Here is an 18,515-nt window from a genome sequence, read left to right on the forward strand (position 1 = left end):
ACAAAAGTATGTTTATCTTGGACCTTTTCTTTACTTAAAACTAGACCCAGGATCCCCACCCCCTTAACAAGTTCTATATAATCTCCCAGATCCTCTTGGTGAATCCATGGGTATTAATTCATACGGTTAGGAAGATTTTCCTTCCATTTAACTTGAACACTGCCGGTTACTGTCATCTGTGGAGAGAAAGTTTACCTTTGTACAGCTCCAAAAAAAAAGACTGTGTCTTTATTTTTGCAAAATTTGGTGTATTGTCCAAAATTTTCATATCCTTGCTGACTGTAGAAGTTTTTTCTGAATGTGATATTTATAAAATGCTTAAATGCTAGTCACTTATATGTCCAGTCCTTAAATTTTTTTTTTAGTGTTAAAAATCTTTGGAACTCCAAAAATGAAAAAATTAATATAAAAGGTAAAATGATTTTATAGTATGTGAGGAGCTCTTCTTTGACTCAAGCTTCTCCTCTATAAAATTATTCCTTTTATTTATGTCTACTGTTAAATAGAATTACTATAGTAAAGCCATAGTGAGTTGAATATTTGAGTTAAATAGAATTACTATAGTAAAGCCATAGGGAGTTGAATATTTGAGTCAAGTGTGGCTGCCTTGATTTCAAGGATGATCTGGTCAATCTGGGGAGACACTGGTTTTCACATTTGTAGGCCCACCCAGCTAGTTTTTAACAGTGAAGAAGTGTTTAGCAAATATCAGTTGAATGAAAACAGATCATAGCACAAATTCCTTTCAACCATTTACCCCTAATGTTTGTATAAAATCTTAAAGTTTACAAGTTGTATTTACAGATGCCATATATATATATATTATATAATATATATATATTATATATATATTATATAATATATATAAAATTCACAAAATGCTGGTAGGTGTGGGGCAGTGATTCTTTTCTCGGTTTTCCAGATGAAGAAACAGAAGCCCAGAGTGGGGTAAGGATCAAGTCAAAGACCCCCTAAAGGGTCAAAACATCAGATATTTAGTGTCCTTTCCACCTCACCTCTAGGGAAGCCATTCACAATTCCTCCCCTCCTACTAGTGAATCACCCTTCAGAATTACACTGATTCCACAGTGGGAAGCGCATCTGTAGGATGCTTTATAGGAATACATCAGAATGACAGAGACGAAGACCATTGTCATGTTCTACTTTCAGATACCGCCGAAGAGCTCACGTGACTCCCAAGTCTTATCTCTCCTTTATAAATGGTTATAAAAACATTTATGCTGAAAAGGTGAAATTTATCAATGAACAAGCTGAACGTATGAATATTGGTAAGCAGAATGGAATCTTTTAAGGACTTTTTCATAGGAATCTATATATATAGATGCCTGTTAGGGTCATTTACCGTTAAGAAGATCCAGGCAGAAGAAAATCCAAACAGACGGGGCCAATTTTTTCTCTCAAACCATTTTCTCCTGGCCCTTTCAACTGGATCCACACCGTTGGGCTGGGCGTCCTCATAGTCACTGAGCCCCCTGCCTGCAGGTAGAGAAACCACCAGTTCTTGGAAAGCCAGTTCTTGGAAACTGACCACAACTTCAGTTTTTGGTTTCGTTACACTTTGCCTTGACTTGCATAAACTTTGCCATGTCAATGCTTCTCAGATTTCTAACAAAGGAAAAGGAAAAACAAATCAAAACAAAAAGAGAGAGTTTCCCTGAGCAATGGATGTCTGTGTCCAGGACATGTAATATAAGCAGGAAAATTATAAATTGGAGCAAGTTATATGTCCAGAAAACATTTGGTCCAAACAGGCCAAAAAGAAGTGGTTTTTTCCCCCCGCTTCTCCTGCAAAAAATGTGGTGCCCTAGCATAACTAAACTCCAAGGTCTATGCAGTTATAGTGATGGAAAGAAACACTGTGCAAGAAACTGTCCTCTGTTTTTCTCATGGTTCACCTTCTTGTGGCTCTCCATAGGATGCTCTACAATCAGCGGTCAGCTGGAGCTACCTGGACTGGCTCTGGAGAGACAGTTAAATTCCTAGGAACTTTATGATCTAGTCATTAAACACAGACTTTATTCAAAACATGTAAACTCACAATTAAATAAGTTATATTTTAAGAAGGCAAGTGTGCTCAAAATTTATCACATCTTAATTATTTTCACTCTGTTTTACTGCTATTCATGTTCTTGAGGTTAATTATTTTTATTCTATCAGTACGGTAGACATAAAATGGAGTGCTACTGACAGTCTCTTGGTGGCTTAAAATCAGCCATGGTGGGAATATTTACACCATGGGAATTGGAAAACATGCAAATGAGTGTTCCCCCCTCTCCCCAAGAGACCCAGATACTAAACACTTACCAACACACCACCGTCTAGAACTCAGTTGCAATGTGAGAAATCCACTTAACCAGCTCTTTTGCTCTGTGGTACTGAGAGCCTTGGAGCCAGCTGCACAAGGTTTAGCCGCTTGTTTCATTTTCATAGCAAAGAAAACCACAAAATGATGACTATATTAGCTGTCTCCTTTGCCATTCCAGCTGCAATGTGCTTCAAAGGCAAAAAAAAAAAATGATATTTACATCATTAAAAATGATGTTTGCAAAGCCAAGGACAGCACTAAATTGTCAAATAAGTTAGTTACCTGACTAAAGTAATCTTAGTATGGCGTTGTGACTTTCCCTTCAATTTAGCTGGGTAGTGTTCTTCACCCCCTGCTGAAACTCTCAGAGATTTGGTCAGTATTGTTGCCCCTAATATATGAATATTAAAAAAAATTTTTTTAATGTTTATTCATTTTTGAAAGACAGAGACAGAGCACAAGCAGGGGTGGGATGGAGAGAGAGGGGGACACAGAATCCAAAGTAGGCTCCAGGCTCTGAGCTGTCAGCACAGAGCCCGACGCAGGGCTTGAACTCACGAACCGTGAGATCATGACCTGAGCTGAAGTCAGATGCTTAACCAACTGAGCCACCAGGCACTCCTATATGAGTATTTTTTAAAGCATTTGTCCATAAATAATTATCTTGTGTTATAATCCTGGTACAGTGCCTTGTAAATAGTAAATATTGAACAAATACTTGGGATGTCCATATTCTAAGGAAAAGTGTATGTGTGTGTATTTGCAAAGGTCTTGATAAGCTTATGGAGGCAAGTGAATCTGTTGCTAAGCTCTCTCAGGATCTTGCGGTAAAGGAGAAGGAGCTGGCAGTGGCTTCCGTAAAAGCAGATGAAGTGAGTGGCATTTACTTTATAACTAATGATGAAGAATATTATTCCATATTTTAAAAAGCATCAATTAAAAATGTTATTAAAAATGGTTAATATATAAACCCATAGACTATTTATTTTATTTAAAAAAATTTTTTTAAATGTTTATGTATTTTTGAGAGCAGCCCACAAGTAGGGGAGGGGCAGAGAGAGACGGAGACACAGAATCCGAAGCAGGCTCCAGGCTCCAAGCTGTCAGCCCAGAGCCTGATGCTGGGGCTTGAACCCATGAACCATGAGATCAAGGCCTGAGCCGAAGTTGGATGCTTAACCAACTGAACCACCCAGGTGCCCCAACTTGTAGGCTATTTCTCGTGAGATAATGTTCACAAAGACCATTACATATTTTTGTTTAACTTCCACCAAGGCACACCTAAATTATTATATCCTCCACCTGACTATTCTTTCTTCTCTGGCTCTGTCTCCCTTTATATAATTTTTATAAAAATTTTTATAAATTTTTTATAAATGCATAGAAATTTGTTTATATAATTTTTATATAAAATTTTTGCTTGACTATAACTTATATTTAAGTTAAGTCTTCTCTTTAAGGTCCTCTCATGCTCTAAGTTTCTAGGATGGCCCAGGTCTCATCTAAAGTTTGTGTCAAGGAGGGAAAAGCTAACAGGAATTGTTGGTGGAGTTAAAAAAAAAAAAGATACTCCTCTCAAGTTGATAGGGATATATGGTTGCTGCTCCTTCATCTGTGACCCTACCAGCCTGTGACTGCTTTCAGCTTCCACTCACTGAGTTGGTTAAGAGTGGATACTTAAATCTTAACCCTTAGCCAGTTACTGAAGTAAGAGAGATAGCATAGGACAGGGTTTTAGCATAGTCCTGTCATCTTGTAGGTGCTCAACAAACATGAGCTATTTTATGTTTTTTTACGTGGGCATTAATATGGTTTCTGACCTTATTCCATTATCTATATTTGAATTGTGTTAATTTTCTAGAAATTACATACAGTGGAAATACCATTTTCCTGAAAGCTTAAAATGTTTATGTATATAGCCTATAGATATAAAAATATACATATATAAAAATATACATTGAGAGAGAGAGGGAGAGAGAGAGAGCGAGCAGGGGAGAGGGGCAGAAGGAGAGAGAGAATCTTAAGCAGACTCCATACTCAGTGCAGAGCTGACACAGGGTATGGACCTGTGTCCATAAAGTAACTGTGTGTCCCATGACCCTGAGATCATGACCTGAGCCAAAATCAAGAGCCACGCGCTCAACCAACTGAGCCACCCCAGCGCCCCTTATTTATATATTTGTAAGCCTTAGGAGAAGACTGCAAGGGACCATTTAAAGGAGTTACAGTAATACACCTTAAAGCATAAATTAAAGAATATATATAAAATATACGTAGGGAATCAATTTGCTTTTATTTGTGTTTTATATTGTATCAAATAAATGTTCTTCCATTCCTCGAATCTGTAAATTTTGCTCAGGAGATACCTATTTGCCCTCATGTGTTCCCTCGATTTAACAGGTGTTAGCAGAAGTCACAGTAAGTGCTCAGGCTTCAGCCAAAGTCAAAAATGAAGTGCAGGAGGTGAAAGACAAAGCCCAAAAAATCGTGGATGAAATTGATAGTGAAAAAGTAAAAGCTGAGACCAAGCTGGAGGCAGCTAGACCGGCCCTGGAAGAAGCAGAGGCAGCCTTGAACGTGAGTGTGTGCTGTGACCCGCTCTCAGCACAAGTCCCAGCCAGAACCAGGTTTCATTCTGTGAAATTCACTGCAGGACTTCTAGAATCTGAAAACTGAATTGAATTCTTATGTGCTTTATAATCTCTGAGTCTGAAGACAAATGTTTCTGCTGGTTCAATTTTCTAAGTTCTAATTTTTTTTAAGTCTTCAGCCCCTATAACTTACTATTTTCGTTCCATAAATCAGCCTTCCATGAGATCTGAGAAATAATGGTGATTAACGGCCTAAGCAATAGCATAAGGGATTCAGATTATATAGAGAGCCTCCTCAGTTCCTCCAAAGCATCCCCTCCAGATTATATTACTTGCCCTTTAAAAATCTTCTTGTGGGGGCACCTGGGTGGCTCAGTCGGTTAAGCATCTGACTTCAGCTAGGTCATGATCTCGCAGTTCATGAGTGCAAACCCCGTGTCAGGCTCTGTGCTGACAGCTCAGAGTCTGGAGGCTGCTTTGGATCCTGTGTCTCCCTCTCTGACCCCCGACCCCCACCCCCCCGCTCGTGCTCTCTCTCTTTCTCAAAAATAAATAGACATTAAAAAAATTAAAACAAAATCTTCTTGTGGGTTCCAGTGGCTGTTGGGATAAGGTCCCCAGCTAGCCATCCACATCTGTGAGGCAACATGCAGTTGTCTCTTGCGACCACCACTTCTTAAATACATGATCTGGCGTAAATTTACTTTACTTTTTTGTGTCTCCATGGCGATTATAATTCCTCAGTGATCCTTGAAGGATCAATTTAAACATTAAAGGTAATGAATACAGTTTGCTGGGCACATAGAAAGTACTGAGTAAATATCAGTGCTGCTGTTGGTACTGATAATCTGGCTCCTGTCTACCCCTTGAACTCTTCTGTCATTCTTTCTCTATACACGGTATGGTCCAGCCATGCAGAAACATCCGTAGGCTTCTGGAAGAATCGTCGTCTGTTTAAATGTCTCTCTCTCTGCCAGAAATGCTTTTCCTAACTTACATTGCCTAATAAGAGGCATTCTCCAGGACGAGACTCATCCCTTCTAGAAAGTGTTCGACTCTTCTGGCTCTCCTTTGTTTTTCCTGTCACCTCTCTGCTTCTATCACGATGATAATCCTAGTTTAGGGTGATTATACTTTCTTTCTTTTCCTCCAAAGATTATGAGACAAGGTTATTTTTCTTTCTTTCTTTCTTTTTAAATGGGAGAATGCCTGTATTTGTTGAATGAATAGATTTATGATAATCATTTAATAAAATTGTGGCAAAGATCAGGACACATTCTCGACCCCCACTCCCTTTAAGAATCCTACAGTAACCTACAAGACAGAGAAATCACTGAACAAATGATTCTTAGGCGATTTTATTGGTCATGTTATGTTCCAATCCTTCTTGCCTTGAATATCAGGTAATATTTTAAATCCAGCTCACAGATAGAAACTTTGAAAAGTATTTTTATAAGCCATATGTTTTAATAACTTCTCTTTTCTCCTTTGAATTTCTTCCCTTTGGATAGATAGGGCAGCCCTTAAAACAAAGACTGAAGGTTAGGTTTCTGATATTCAGAGCCTTCCTTCTCTTTTTCAATATCCACACATAGAGTATGCGCTTTGAAGATGCAAGTTATCTAAATGTTACCCATCAATGAGGCGTGTTGCTCACAGAGGTCTGGGGTGGTGGGTAATGAATGGTAGGGATATTCTACAGCAATTATTTGAGGACAACAGGAGAAAAAAGAATAAAAACAAACGGAAATCCCAAGATAACAATGAAAGAGCCATTATGCAAAAATTTGGGGATATAAACCCTTAAAGGGATGAGGTCAGGGGATGGGGAGAACATACATTTTAAAGTTGTCTACTTTTGTTATTTAAAAGCATTAGATTCCTGTGTGATTATTAATACTGTTCAACAAAAAATACGTTGATTTCCTAATCCCAAATACAGACTATCAAACCAAATGATATTGCCACAGTCAGGAAACTTGCAAAGCCCCCGCATCTCATTATGAGAATCATGGACTGTGTTCTGCTACTATTTCAAAAGAAAATTGACCCTGTCACTATGGATCCAGAAAAACCTTGCTGCAAACCATCCTGGGGAGAGTCATTAAAAGTAAGTAAAAATCTTTGCAAGACCAATGAGATTCATCAGGTGTCCCCAGTCCAGGACATTCAATATAGACCAGACAAGCTGGCAGGCAGTAATTGTGTAATGAAGAGTTTATCTTAAACTGCACCCCCTAAAGTATAAGTGGGGAAAGATTTTAAAGCCAAATGCCTTCTTTTCGTAAAAAGTGTCCAGAACCCGAGGCTAGCACTGGCATGGTCTTGATGTCAACCCAACTGAGTCTCTGAAAGGGAGCTTCCGTGGTTGGTGACATTCAGATGCACCCACTGGACGGGAAGCTCACATATCTTTTCTTCCTTACTCTTTTACCGTGGTAATGGGAAGACAATTTGCAGTTTACGGATTTAGGTCGACTGCTGTCAATCTTGATTTGTATGTTTAAGAGGGTGCCGGTTGTTACTTCTTTGGAAGAAACTTCAATTTCGAAATATATACTAACTCAGGAAGAAAGCATTGATTTTCTCCCAGAACATACAGGTTGTGCTACTATTTTTCAGTTAATGAGTGCAACAGGGTTCCTGTGGAGCCTTCAGCAGTTTCCCAAGGATACTATAAATGAAGAGACTGTTGAGTTGCTGCAGCCATATTTTAACATGGATGATTATTCTTTGGAAAATGCCAAAAAAGTCTGTGGGAATGTGGCTGGCCTGCTGTCCTGGACCCTTGCTATGGCCACATTTTATGGTGTCAACAGAGAGGTGTTGCCTCTGAAGGTAAGAGTTTCCCTCTGCCTCCTAGAAAATCAGTGTTCAGTAAAAATCAGTCATCAGTATTACTGCTATGAGAAGACAAAGCAAAGCAGCATTTTGACTAATAAAGATCTATGTCGCCATTTTGCTAAATGTTTCCTCTTTTCTTCATGTCTTCTTGTGGTTTCTCATTTTCTTTACATCTGTTACGTGTTTCTGGGCATCGCAGACAAGTAATCAAAGCCAGCTTGCTAACTTAAAGCAGGAAATGAATTCAGTGCAAGTAATAATTAAGCTGTCATAAAAGAAAACTTGCCATTTCTTTAAAGTTTAAAGAGATTAGGTTTGGAGATAGAATTTGATTACTAGATTCCAAACAAAGTTTATAGAAATTAAGGTCAACACCCAGAAATATTTGAAATTTAAAAAGAGGGGGAGGGTGGGGGCAACCCTTGTTTCTAAGAAACAAACGAACAAACAAAATTTTGAAAGATCGCTCACAAAAGAAGAGAAATCAGGATGTTGCAGACTTCCCACAACCCTAAATATTAGAATGTAATGGGGAGATATATGCAGAGTATTGAGGAAATTGCTGTGGTCCAAGAATTCAATAACTGGTCAAGCTACCCTTCATGTATAAGGGAACAAAAAGACATTCTTAAGGATGCAGTTTAAGTACTGAGTGGTAAATACACACACACACACACACACACACACACACACACATGCACGCACTCCATGTATACAAGGGCAACCTGTTCTTCAGGTCAGAGGGAACAGAATGACATTCTCAAGAGTGCGAAGGATTCATAAAATACACCACCCAGATACATATTAACCTCCCGCCCCACCCCCACCATAAAGCTAAAAGAGGGGAAAGTGGTTGCTCTGTGGAATGGAAAATGATGAGCAGGTGGGCAGGGTGTTGTGGGTTTTCATAGTAAGCCTTATAAAAATAGCTGCCTTTTTTTTTTTTTTTTAGTTTATTGATTTATTTTGCGAGAGATGGAGACAGCGAGATCAGGGGAGGGGCAGATAGAGAAGGAGAAAGAGAGAGAGAGAGAGAGAGAGAGAGAGAGAATCCCAAGCAGGCTCCGCACTGCCAGCTCAGAGCCACATGCAGGGCTCAAACTCATGAAACTGTGAGATCATGACCTGAACTGAAATCAAGAGTTGGACACTTAACTGACTGAGCCACCCAGGTGGCCCTGAAGATGGCTGTCTTTTAAAACTGTGCGCAGGGGCGCCTGGGTGGCGCAGTCGGTTAAGCGTCCGACTTCAGCCAGGTCACGATCTCGCGGTCCGTGAGTTCGAGCCCCGCGTCAGGCTCTGGGCTGATGGCTCAGAGCCTGGAGCCTGTTTCCGATTCTGTGTCTCCCTCTCTCTCTGCCCCTCCCCCGTTCATGCTCTGTCTCTCTCTGTCCCAAAAATAAATAAACGTTGAAAAAAAAATAAAAAAAAAATAAAACTGTGCGCATAGGTAACTTTGAGAAAAATAGAAAAGAAGTTGAAAATAACTAGGTGGCTCAGGTCATGATCTCATGGTTTGTGAGTTAAATCCCTGCATCAGGCTCACTGATGTCAGCTTGGAGCCGACTTTGGATCCTCTATCCCCTTCTCTCTCTGCTCCTCCCCTGCTTGCACTTTCTCTTCCTCAAAAATAAACAAACATTTTTTTAAAAATAAAGTTTTAATAAAGGGAAATGATGAGAAAATGTAACCATCTACTCCAACAAAAAGATACCAAGGGATGTAGAATTTAAGAAAAAATGCACTTAAAAGAACAGAGTTAATTTTTACTAAAAATTGTGATCTACAGTGAGACTTAATTATAATTACGCTTTTTGTAATAAATAAGATGTTATCAAATAACAAAAAGCAAAATGCATTCATATTTTAAGTGGATATTAACACAGGTAGTATTGCAATTTGAGATTGTGCAGAAGGCTGGTTTTATGAGTGTGTGATCTATGCACACAGGACTCTGTGTTTAGAAGGTCCGTGCTTGGCTTAATGGTCACTGTCACCCTCTTGAAGTTCTTAATAATTATTTAACAAGAGGCCCCACATTTTAATTTTGTATTGGGCCCTGCAAATTACGTAGCCAGTCTTTTGCAGCCATAAACTAGTAATTATATAGAGATTTTACACTTTATCATTTTTAAGGTTGAATAGCTACATTGAACTTTCTTGAATATGAACAAAGAATATGAAGTTATTTCTAGTGACCAAGAAACATTTACAAAAGTTGATCATACTCAGTGCTAAAAGAAGACTTTGATTCAGTTCCCAAAAGCAGAAATTGTCAAGGCCTCATTCTCTGATTATAAACAATAAGATTACACAGTTTTCATTAAAAAAAAAAAAAAATCCAGCCACTTCTTTTTAGAAAATGATGACAAAAAGCTAGTTACCAAAGCTTTTGTTATATGGCCCAATGGCACTTTCTTAGCTCTTAAATTAATTAAAGAAACTAAACACTCCAGAACATAATTGCTTATAAATATACATACACACAAAACTTAAGGAAAGTGGAATAGAACCCCCCCCCCAAAAAAAACCATTAAAAGTTAGAGAAAAGTAGGGGCGCCTGGGTGGCTCAGTTGGTTAAGCGTCCGACTTCAGCTCAGGTCATGATCTCATGGCTCATGAGTTTGAGTCCCGTGTTGGGATCTGTGCTGACACCTCAGAGCCTGGAGCCTGCTTTGGATTCTGTGTCTCCCTCTCTCTTTGCCCCTCCCCAGCTCACACTCTGTCTCTCTCTCTCCTTCAAAAATAAATAAACATTAAAAAATAGAGAACAGTAGCAGAATTAAATAATTGGTGCTTTGCAGAAACAAAATATAAGATACATGTTGTTGGAAAATATAATCCAGAAGAAAATACATATATTCACAGATGCATAGATTTAAATAATTTTAAACACTTATATGTAAATACATGAGAAACTTTCAATTTAATAATATTAATAGTAATTTAATATTTTCTGTGAAAAGGGGCTAAATTTAGATAAATTAAACATTGGGAAAGAAAATGAGAATGTTATCAAAAAGCTTCTACCTCACAAGGCTTTAGGGCTATATTATTTTATTGATTCTTTTAAAGTTCTAAGAAACATATAATTCTCACTCGGTGCTGTAGGATGTAGAAAAAGATGGAACTCTACCATTACAGTAATTTCATTTCAAAATGTCTTTACGAAAGGAACAACCCAAAATGCTCACATGCCCAATAGCATTATTTATAATAATTTAAAATGGTGGGAGGGGATGTCAAAAATAGGGCAAAGGTTAAATAAATTATGATACATCAAAATAGTGTGATATTATGCAGCCATATTGCTAATGTCTATGAAAAAGTGTTTAAGGACATGTTTAAGGAGAAATGATTACACCATATTAAGTGACAAAGAAAAAAACTAGAAAATGCCAGTTATCACCTTTTTAACACAATACTCACAGACTATCTCTGGGTAAAATCATGGGTAATTTCTATTCTCCTTTCTATACATTGCTGCATTTTTCATGTTTTCTGTATCAAACATGAATAATTAAAAGAAAAAATAGAACTTTAGTGAAATATCTCCAACACTCCAGCTGAACACACAGAAACAGATGACCTCAACATACCATCTTGGGCAAAAATTGTGTAATTCATGTTATTATTTACCAATTAAAACCATAAACAGAGGCACCTGGGTGCCTCAGTTGGTTAGGTGTCGACTTTGGCTCAGGTCATGATCTCGGATCATGAGTTCGAGCCCCGCATCAGGCTCTCTGCTGTCAGCACAGAGCCTCCTTTCAGTTCCTGTGTTCCTCTCTGTCTCTGTCCCTCCCCCGCTCATGTGCACTTTTCTTTCTCTCTCAAAAATAAATTAAATTAAAAAAATTGTAAAGAAACAAAACAAAAACACAAATATTGGGCAGACCTAATACAAGTCCATACAATTACCTCTTCTTCCTTATAAGGCTAACCTGGCCAAGCAGGAGGGCCGCCTAGCAGTCGCCAATGCTGAGCTGGGGAAGGCACAGGAACTGCTGGATGAGAAACAAGCCGAGCTGGATAAAGTACAAGCAAAATTTGATGCAGCGATGAATGAGAAAATGGTGAGATTAAGTATACAAAATTATGGAAACAACGTATCAAAATTTTACACAAGTATGTGTTGTATTTGGAAATGAGGCATATGTTTACGACCAAAAAAAAAGTATTTACCTGATTGCCCTTCACTGGCTATGGCTACCTGTTTTCGATTTTTGACACTTTAAAGCTTTTTTTGTGTTTTTAATCATCATTTTCGGTAAGAGTAAGCTGCGATGTCATACCCTAAGGGGACTGATTTGGACGTTAGAAAATTGGGTTTGAGATTCGGTGCAGAAACTTATTCACTACGCAGCTGGAGGCAACTGATGGAGCTTTATCTGTCAGATGGGGACCCTAACATGACCTCGTGGGACAGGGGCCCCAGGAAAAAGAAAGCCCTGATCTGCACTGTTTGCTGATTTCTGTGGCATAGATACTCCCACCACTGCCAGTTTTAAGCTACTGATGCGCTGACAGTGAACACATGTTTGGAAACAGGTGCACAGCAGCGCACTCTCATATACTGTACTGTTACATGTTTAGCACTGTTACATACTGAGCCCTACTACATACCACCATGCAGGTGCAGTGCTGACTTGACCTGAAGCACATAGATAAGGCAAAAATGTAGCAAATAGTAAGGAGGTGATGGGTTTTTATTACTTGTTACCTTTGCTTTTAATATAGCTTAATTGTAAGCTTATATATATTTTTTCTTTTTTTAAATTTAATTTCAAGTTAGTTAACATACAGTGTGGTTTTGGTTTCAGTAGAACCCAGTGATTCATCTGTTACATATGACACCCAGTGCTCATCTCAACAAGTGCCTTCCTTAATGTGCATCATCCATTTAACCCATTCCCCCTCCACCACCTCCCCTCCAGCAGCCCTCAGTTTTGTTCTCTGTATTTAAGAGTCTTTTTCGGTTTGTCTCTCTCTCTGTTTTTATCTTATTTTTTCCTTCCCTTCCCCTATGTTCATCTGTTTCTCAAATGCCACATATAAATGAAATCATACGATGTGTTCAACACCATCCAAGTTTTCTGGAAATGTCATAATTGGCTCTTCTGAGTTGATAAAAGCTGGCTGCAGCACATCACTGTTGTGTAGAGTTTTTCTGAGGAAAAGTAAAAACACTTTGTAAACTTCCAAGAACTCAGAATTATCAAATCCAAGACTTAAAATGGTGTATTGTATTGATCTGATTGTGTTTTGAAATCACCGAATAGAAATACCGTATTAATTTATGTGATTCGGAGTCTCTCTTACAAAATCGCTTTCCTTGAAATTTCGCAAGATAAAATAACTATATGATGAAGTAATTACCAGAATTTAACATGTAAAGCTTCACTCACATTGCTTTTTCAGATTATATTTATTTTGCAAATTAGGAAATTCCCTCATATGTGTTTATGTGTGAATACAGTGAATGTTTGATTAAGCACTTAAGGAAGTTCTTTGAGACACTCTCCCTTTATGAATCCAGGATTTGCTAAATGATGCAGATATGTGCCGGAAAAAGATGCAGGCAGCTTCCACTCTCATCGATGGGCTGAGTGGAGAAAAGGTCCGATGGACCCAGCAAAGCAAAGAGTTCAAAGCCCAGATTAACAGGTATAAACTTTGGCCTTTGCTATAATTGCTTTCCTTCTTAATCATCACTCCAAACACCACCTCTTTGTGACATTAGAGAAAATGAAATATATCTCCCCAGTGAAATGCTTCACTCCCTCATCTCCCTACCAACCATTTCTGAATCTCACAGCTTAAGTCACGCACTCTCAGTAAAACAAAGAGGGATGAAACGTTTGTGAAACACGTTTAATCTCAATTTTGGTTCAGCAGTGTGGGGTTTTAGTACAAGAGTTCTTCTGATACGGTTTGGCTTTTCCAGAACCATCTACATATGTTGTCCAGTTCTATACTCTTAATCTCAGTGACTTTGAACGTGTGGATCAGTGGTTTGCTCTAAATACAAGGCAGACTTGTGCTCGTGTCTGCTGGTGTCCTCAGAAAAGTGGAAGAGAGGGGAATGAGAGAGGAGTAGAGAATGGCAAGAAGTGGGAAGAACAGAGAGGGAACAAGACAGGGAGAAGAAAATAATTTTATTAAGACTGAATCTGAACAGGACCAAGGCATGGGAAAAGGATGCTTTTTTTTCCTCGGCATCAGGGCTCTGGACCTGCAGGCTTCAAGGAAGCGGTTTCTCTCTTGTTCCTTGGTCTACACCAAATGTGGCCCCTCCTACCCGCATTTGGGTTTGGGGACTCCCTCTTGCATGGTCTCTCCATGTCTGGTTTCGAAGTGTTAAGCAGGAAGCAGAGAAGGATTTTGTCTAGTAACATGGACTAGTACGTGACCTTAATGGGAGAGCTCGCATGTGTCAGGTGACTCACTTTGTCTCGTTTCCTAACAGACTTGTAGGTGACATTCTTCTGTGCACTGGATTCCTTTCCTACCTTGGTCCTTTCAATCAGATATTTAGGAACTATTTGCTTAAAGATCAGTGGGAGATAGAGCTGAGAGCTCGGAAGATTCCTTTCACCGAAAACCTGAATCTTATTTCAATGTTGGTGGACCCGCCAACCGTAAGTGTCACTTTCCTTATAATACTATTTGAATTTCAGTCTTATGTAGTAAGAAATCAAGGTACACCTAAGTTTTTTCCTTTTTTTTTTCATTTAATTGAAAAGATTGTTTTGAAAATGCTTAAGAGTTACTGAAAAAAACAACCACCTTTTTTTTGGTATAAAAGTTCCTTTCTGTTTAAGAAATCTTGCTTTTAAAATATTTTCAATTGCACTCCTGTGAACTAAAAGATCATTCGTGGGGGCGCCTGGCTGTCTCAGTCAGTGGAACGTGCACCTCTTGAGCTCTGGGTCTTGAGTTCGAACCCCACATTGGGGGTAGATTGCATAAAAAATAAAATCTTCCAAAAAAAAAAAAAGATCCTTCATGAATTATAGGCTTGGTAATACTGAGTTCTTCTTATAACTTTCCATTATTTACACCACTCCTCTTAAGTCACACTCTCTTTCAAACATTTTAGGTGCTTATAGGCATTAGCTAGGCCGTAAGTACTGGTATTAACCTTCTTCTGATGATTAACCATCTTTTCGTAGTGTCCAACAGCATAGCACAACAGCCCTTTGTGGTATCACTGAGTGATGGCACGTCCCGCTGCACTAGCCTTCCTTGCTGGGAATTCGATGCCACTGTCAATTTTAAATCTATCTTGCAGAGCTCCTATGGCATTAAGTGCTTTCCAGCCAATTTGTATTCATGAGCTGCTTTCTGATCTGTAAATATGTTCCCCAGTGGCTGTTTCCTGAGGGAAGTCATGCTATTAGTTTCATGTTATCTGCATTTAAAAGTTAAAAAAATTAATCTTTTCCAATTCAAACAATGTTCAACTGGTTGTTACAGGGACTAGATAATGTACTAAAGGTGCAATGGACACTGATGAGGCAAAGCAGGCCAGGATATTAATTATGACCTTTGGGGGCTGTTAGGATAATTTAATGAAGGTGGAAGCTGGTTGCTTCTTTGGATCCCAGGTGATCTTACTGACGGCATGGAGGCAGGCTGGCAATTCCCTTGTAATTCGGAAAGGAAATATATTTTTTTTAAGTTTGTTTGTTAATTAATTAACTAATTAATTTAAAAGTAATGTCTGCCCCCATCGTGGGGCTCAAACTCATGACCCCGAGATCAAGAGTTACACACTCTTCTGACCGAGCCAGCCAAGCACCCCAGGAAATATATATATATACATGTATATATATATTTTAAATGTTTATGCATTTATTTATTTGAGAGAGAGCAAGTGGGGAAGGGCAGAGAAGGAGAGAGAATCCCAAGCAGGCTCCGCACTGTCAGCTCAGAGCCTGACACAGGGCTCAATCTCATGAATGGTGAGATCATGACCTGAGCTGAAATCAAGAGTCCCATGCTTAATCAAATGAGCCACCCAAGTGCCCCGGAAATATATATATTTAAATCATTGATGAGCACCTGCGAATATAATACCTTATCTGTCATAAATTCTCTGCCTCCAGCTATACAAATCCTGCCCCCCATGTAAACAAAGCCAAAGGGCAGGAAGGAGAGTTTTCTGAGGTTTAACCCCTGGTGCTTATCTTTCCTGGCAGGTCAATATTTCATCATCTCCACCAACTCCACCATCCACCTAGTCTTACTGTATTTTGAGCCCCTATGTCCTCTGCATGTTGAACTACAATGCTTCAAAAATTCATAGATTTTGTAATATTTCCTCATAAGTTTGAAGATATATAACATAAAGGACTAAACCCTGGTCTTGGGTTATTAGAGAAGGATTTGTTAGGTTGTAAATTTATTTTTTTAGGTGAATGTTATTTGGTTCATATTTACAAGTTTGAGTTTTTTTCTAGGTACCCATTGCATAGTCCCAATGGAAAAAAATATATATTCTAATATTAAATTATTTTAATATTGTGGCACTCTTAATTAATAATGAAAGCATTCTTGTTCTCCTCTGACTGGCCATATCCATTTCTTGTTATTTAGATTGGGGAGTGGGGGCTGCAGGGATTACCAGGAGATGACCTCTCCATTCAGAATGGCATCATTGTGACAAAGGCCACCAGATACCCACTCCTCATTGACCCACAAACTCAAGGCAAAACTTGGATTAAATCAAAGGAAAGAGAAAATGACTTGCAGGTATGTGCTGCTTGGTATATGGGAAAGCAATCTTAAGATCATGAAATTTCTCCTGAAATTTCAGCTGAATCTGCCAGTCATAAAGTTGTCATCTCTGTGACAATTGCTTGTTAATTTACACCCTTGAGTTTTATAACAGTGGTTTAGGGCAAGAGCTTGGATTATTTTTCCTTTTGGTTTCTCTCATGATGTTCTCTTCTCTCTGTCCCTTTCCTGGTTCTGTTGCCTTCGTCTGTGTTGGATATGGCTGTTATTCGGGGCTTTGGGCTTGGGCTTACAGGGAAGCAGTAAAAATAGAACTCCTGGCTCCTCGGTGTAAGGCGATTTGCACCAACCTAGCTCAGGCACTTGGTTCTCCACACCATCCTAGAGTCCAGTTTTGGACTTGAGGTCTAATAAGGTGTTAATTATAAGGTAGAGGTAAACAAGGGCAGGATTCCAGCATCTCAGGTTTACTGTCAATATTTTGGTTTAACTACCAATGTAGACTATTCACTGTTTCCCAGACAGTGTTCCCAGGGTTCTGAGTCTCCTGTCTCCATATTTTTGCTTAAACTATTCTACTAACCAGGGTGTCTTTCTTCACCCTGTTTCCCACTTCACTTATATCCCAGATAAATATCTTGAATGTTCTTCAAAGCCCACACCTCCAACACGGCCTTCATCAAGACTTCCCTGTGTCCCCAGTTTAATATAGCCTCTCCTAAATGCTCACAATGTCTTGTCTGGATTTCCAACATGAACTTAGAGTCTGTCTTTAATTCCTGTTCGTTGCCCATTTGTCTTTTATCTTTACCGTATCCTAAACTTCTTGCCGGCAAGGTTTATGGTTTTATGCCATCTTTGTATTTTCTGTACTGCTCTTTCAATAGGGTGGGGATTCTGATATTTATTGAACTTAAGTGGATTAATCAAAGTATAACATCATTACAAGGAAAAAAACAGAAAAATCATGTGATCATCTTGATAAATGCAGAAAAAGCACATGGTAAAATTCAACACCCATTTGTGATAAAACTTCCAAGAAACTAAGAATAAGAGGAATCTTCCCTTAATCACATAAAGAGCATCTACCAAAAGCCTACAACAAACATCATTTAATGGTAAAATATTGAAAGATTTCCTTCTGAGACGAGGGCTTCATTGACACCTGGGTGCTGCCTGGTGCTCAGAACACCTCTAAGATACTCCCATCTTACAGATACTCCAGAACACAATGCATCAGTCTGTTTACTTACAAACCCCAGAGAAATCCCAGACAGGGTCAGAGAGTATAAACGGAAGAGGAGTGTTAAGGGAAATGAAGCCAGTGGGAATGTAGCTTCAGAGGAGCTGTCTTCACAGAAGGAATGCATGGGTGGAGTAAACAGGAGCATTCCTACCCCTGAACTTTATTTCCTGGATCCATGCAGCTAGAACGTGTCCCCTGTTCCATCCCTCTTGCCTCTTCTGACTGTCCATCTCCCTACTCATCCTGTTCTTAATGTTCCTGATCATAGCTTTGTCTGTCCATTTTGGCATTAAGCTCCTTGATAGCCTTCGATAATGTCCTTTCTGCTGTTACCCAGTCCCAGGAATCTTCTCGAGGAAGTAATAGAAATATGCCACAGATACTTAATGTATTTTTAAAGACATTGACTGCTGGAATGTAAGATTGAACTATATTCTCCTTACTCAGGAGACATTATTTTTAAAATATGTGGATAAACACATGCGCGAGCACACATAAATGAAGACAGAATAAAACAAAAATAGTATTTCTTTTATTTGGGAAGGAAAACAGAATGAAAAATGAAACACTTTATAAATGAAAAACAAAACATGTATTGTATGCCTAGGACTACATTCTACCTTGGCAGCTTTGCCAAGATCACCTTCAACACCATCCCCAGAACCTTCAGCTCTGACTTCCAGAAAGAGAAGGTATTCATCAAGTTTCCCTATAAAGAATTCACTGACCACCTTGTAAAGACCCAATACCAGAGTATCTTTGCAGG

The 18,515-nt window shown here is 38.9% G+C and overlaps 1 protein-coding gene across 1 annotated transcript in view; it reads left to right on the forward strand.

The window, feature by feature from the left end:
• The window catches only part of DNAH8 (dynein axonemal heavy chain 8), a 327,851-nt gene that overhangs the window by 207,700 nt on the left and 101,636 nt on the right, over positions 1–18,515 (forward strand). The window contains exons 66-74 of the mRNA XM_043591305.1: positions 1,171–1,289; positions 3,095–3,198; positions 4,727–4,903; positions 6,860–7,027; positions 7,540–7,755; positions 11,700–11,837; positions 13,301–13,428; positions 14,231–14,402; positions 16,363–16,518. Of these exons, the coding sequence (XP_043447240.1) occupies positions 1,171–1,289; positions 3,095–3,198; positions 4,727–4,903; positions 6,860–7,027; positions 7,540–7,755; positions 11,700–11,837; positions 13,301–13,428; positions 14,231–14,402; positions 16,363–16,518 (1,378 nt within the window). The remainder of the gene's footprint in view (positions 1–1,170; positions 1,290–3,094; positions 3,199–4,726; positions 4,904–6,859; positions 7,028–7,539; positions 7,756–11,699; positions 11,838–13,300; positions 13,429–14,230; positions 14,403–16,362; positions 16,519–18,515) is intronic.

This window comes from Prionailurus bengalensis, chromosome B2 (assembly GCF_016509475.1).
Source record: "Prionailurus bengalensis isolate Pbe53 chromosome B2, Fcat_Pben_1.1_paternal_pri, whole genome shotgun sequence".
Lineage (NCBI taxonomy): Eukaryota > Metazoa > Chordata > Mammalia > Carnivora > Felidae > Prionailurus > Prionailurus bengalensis.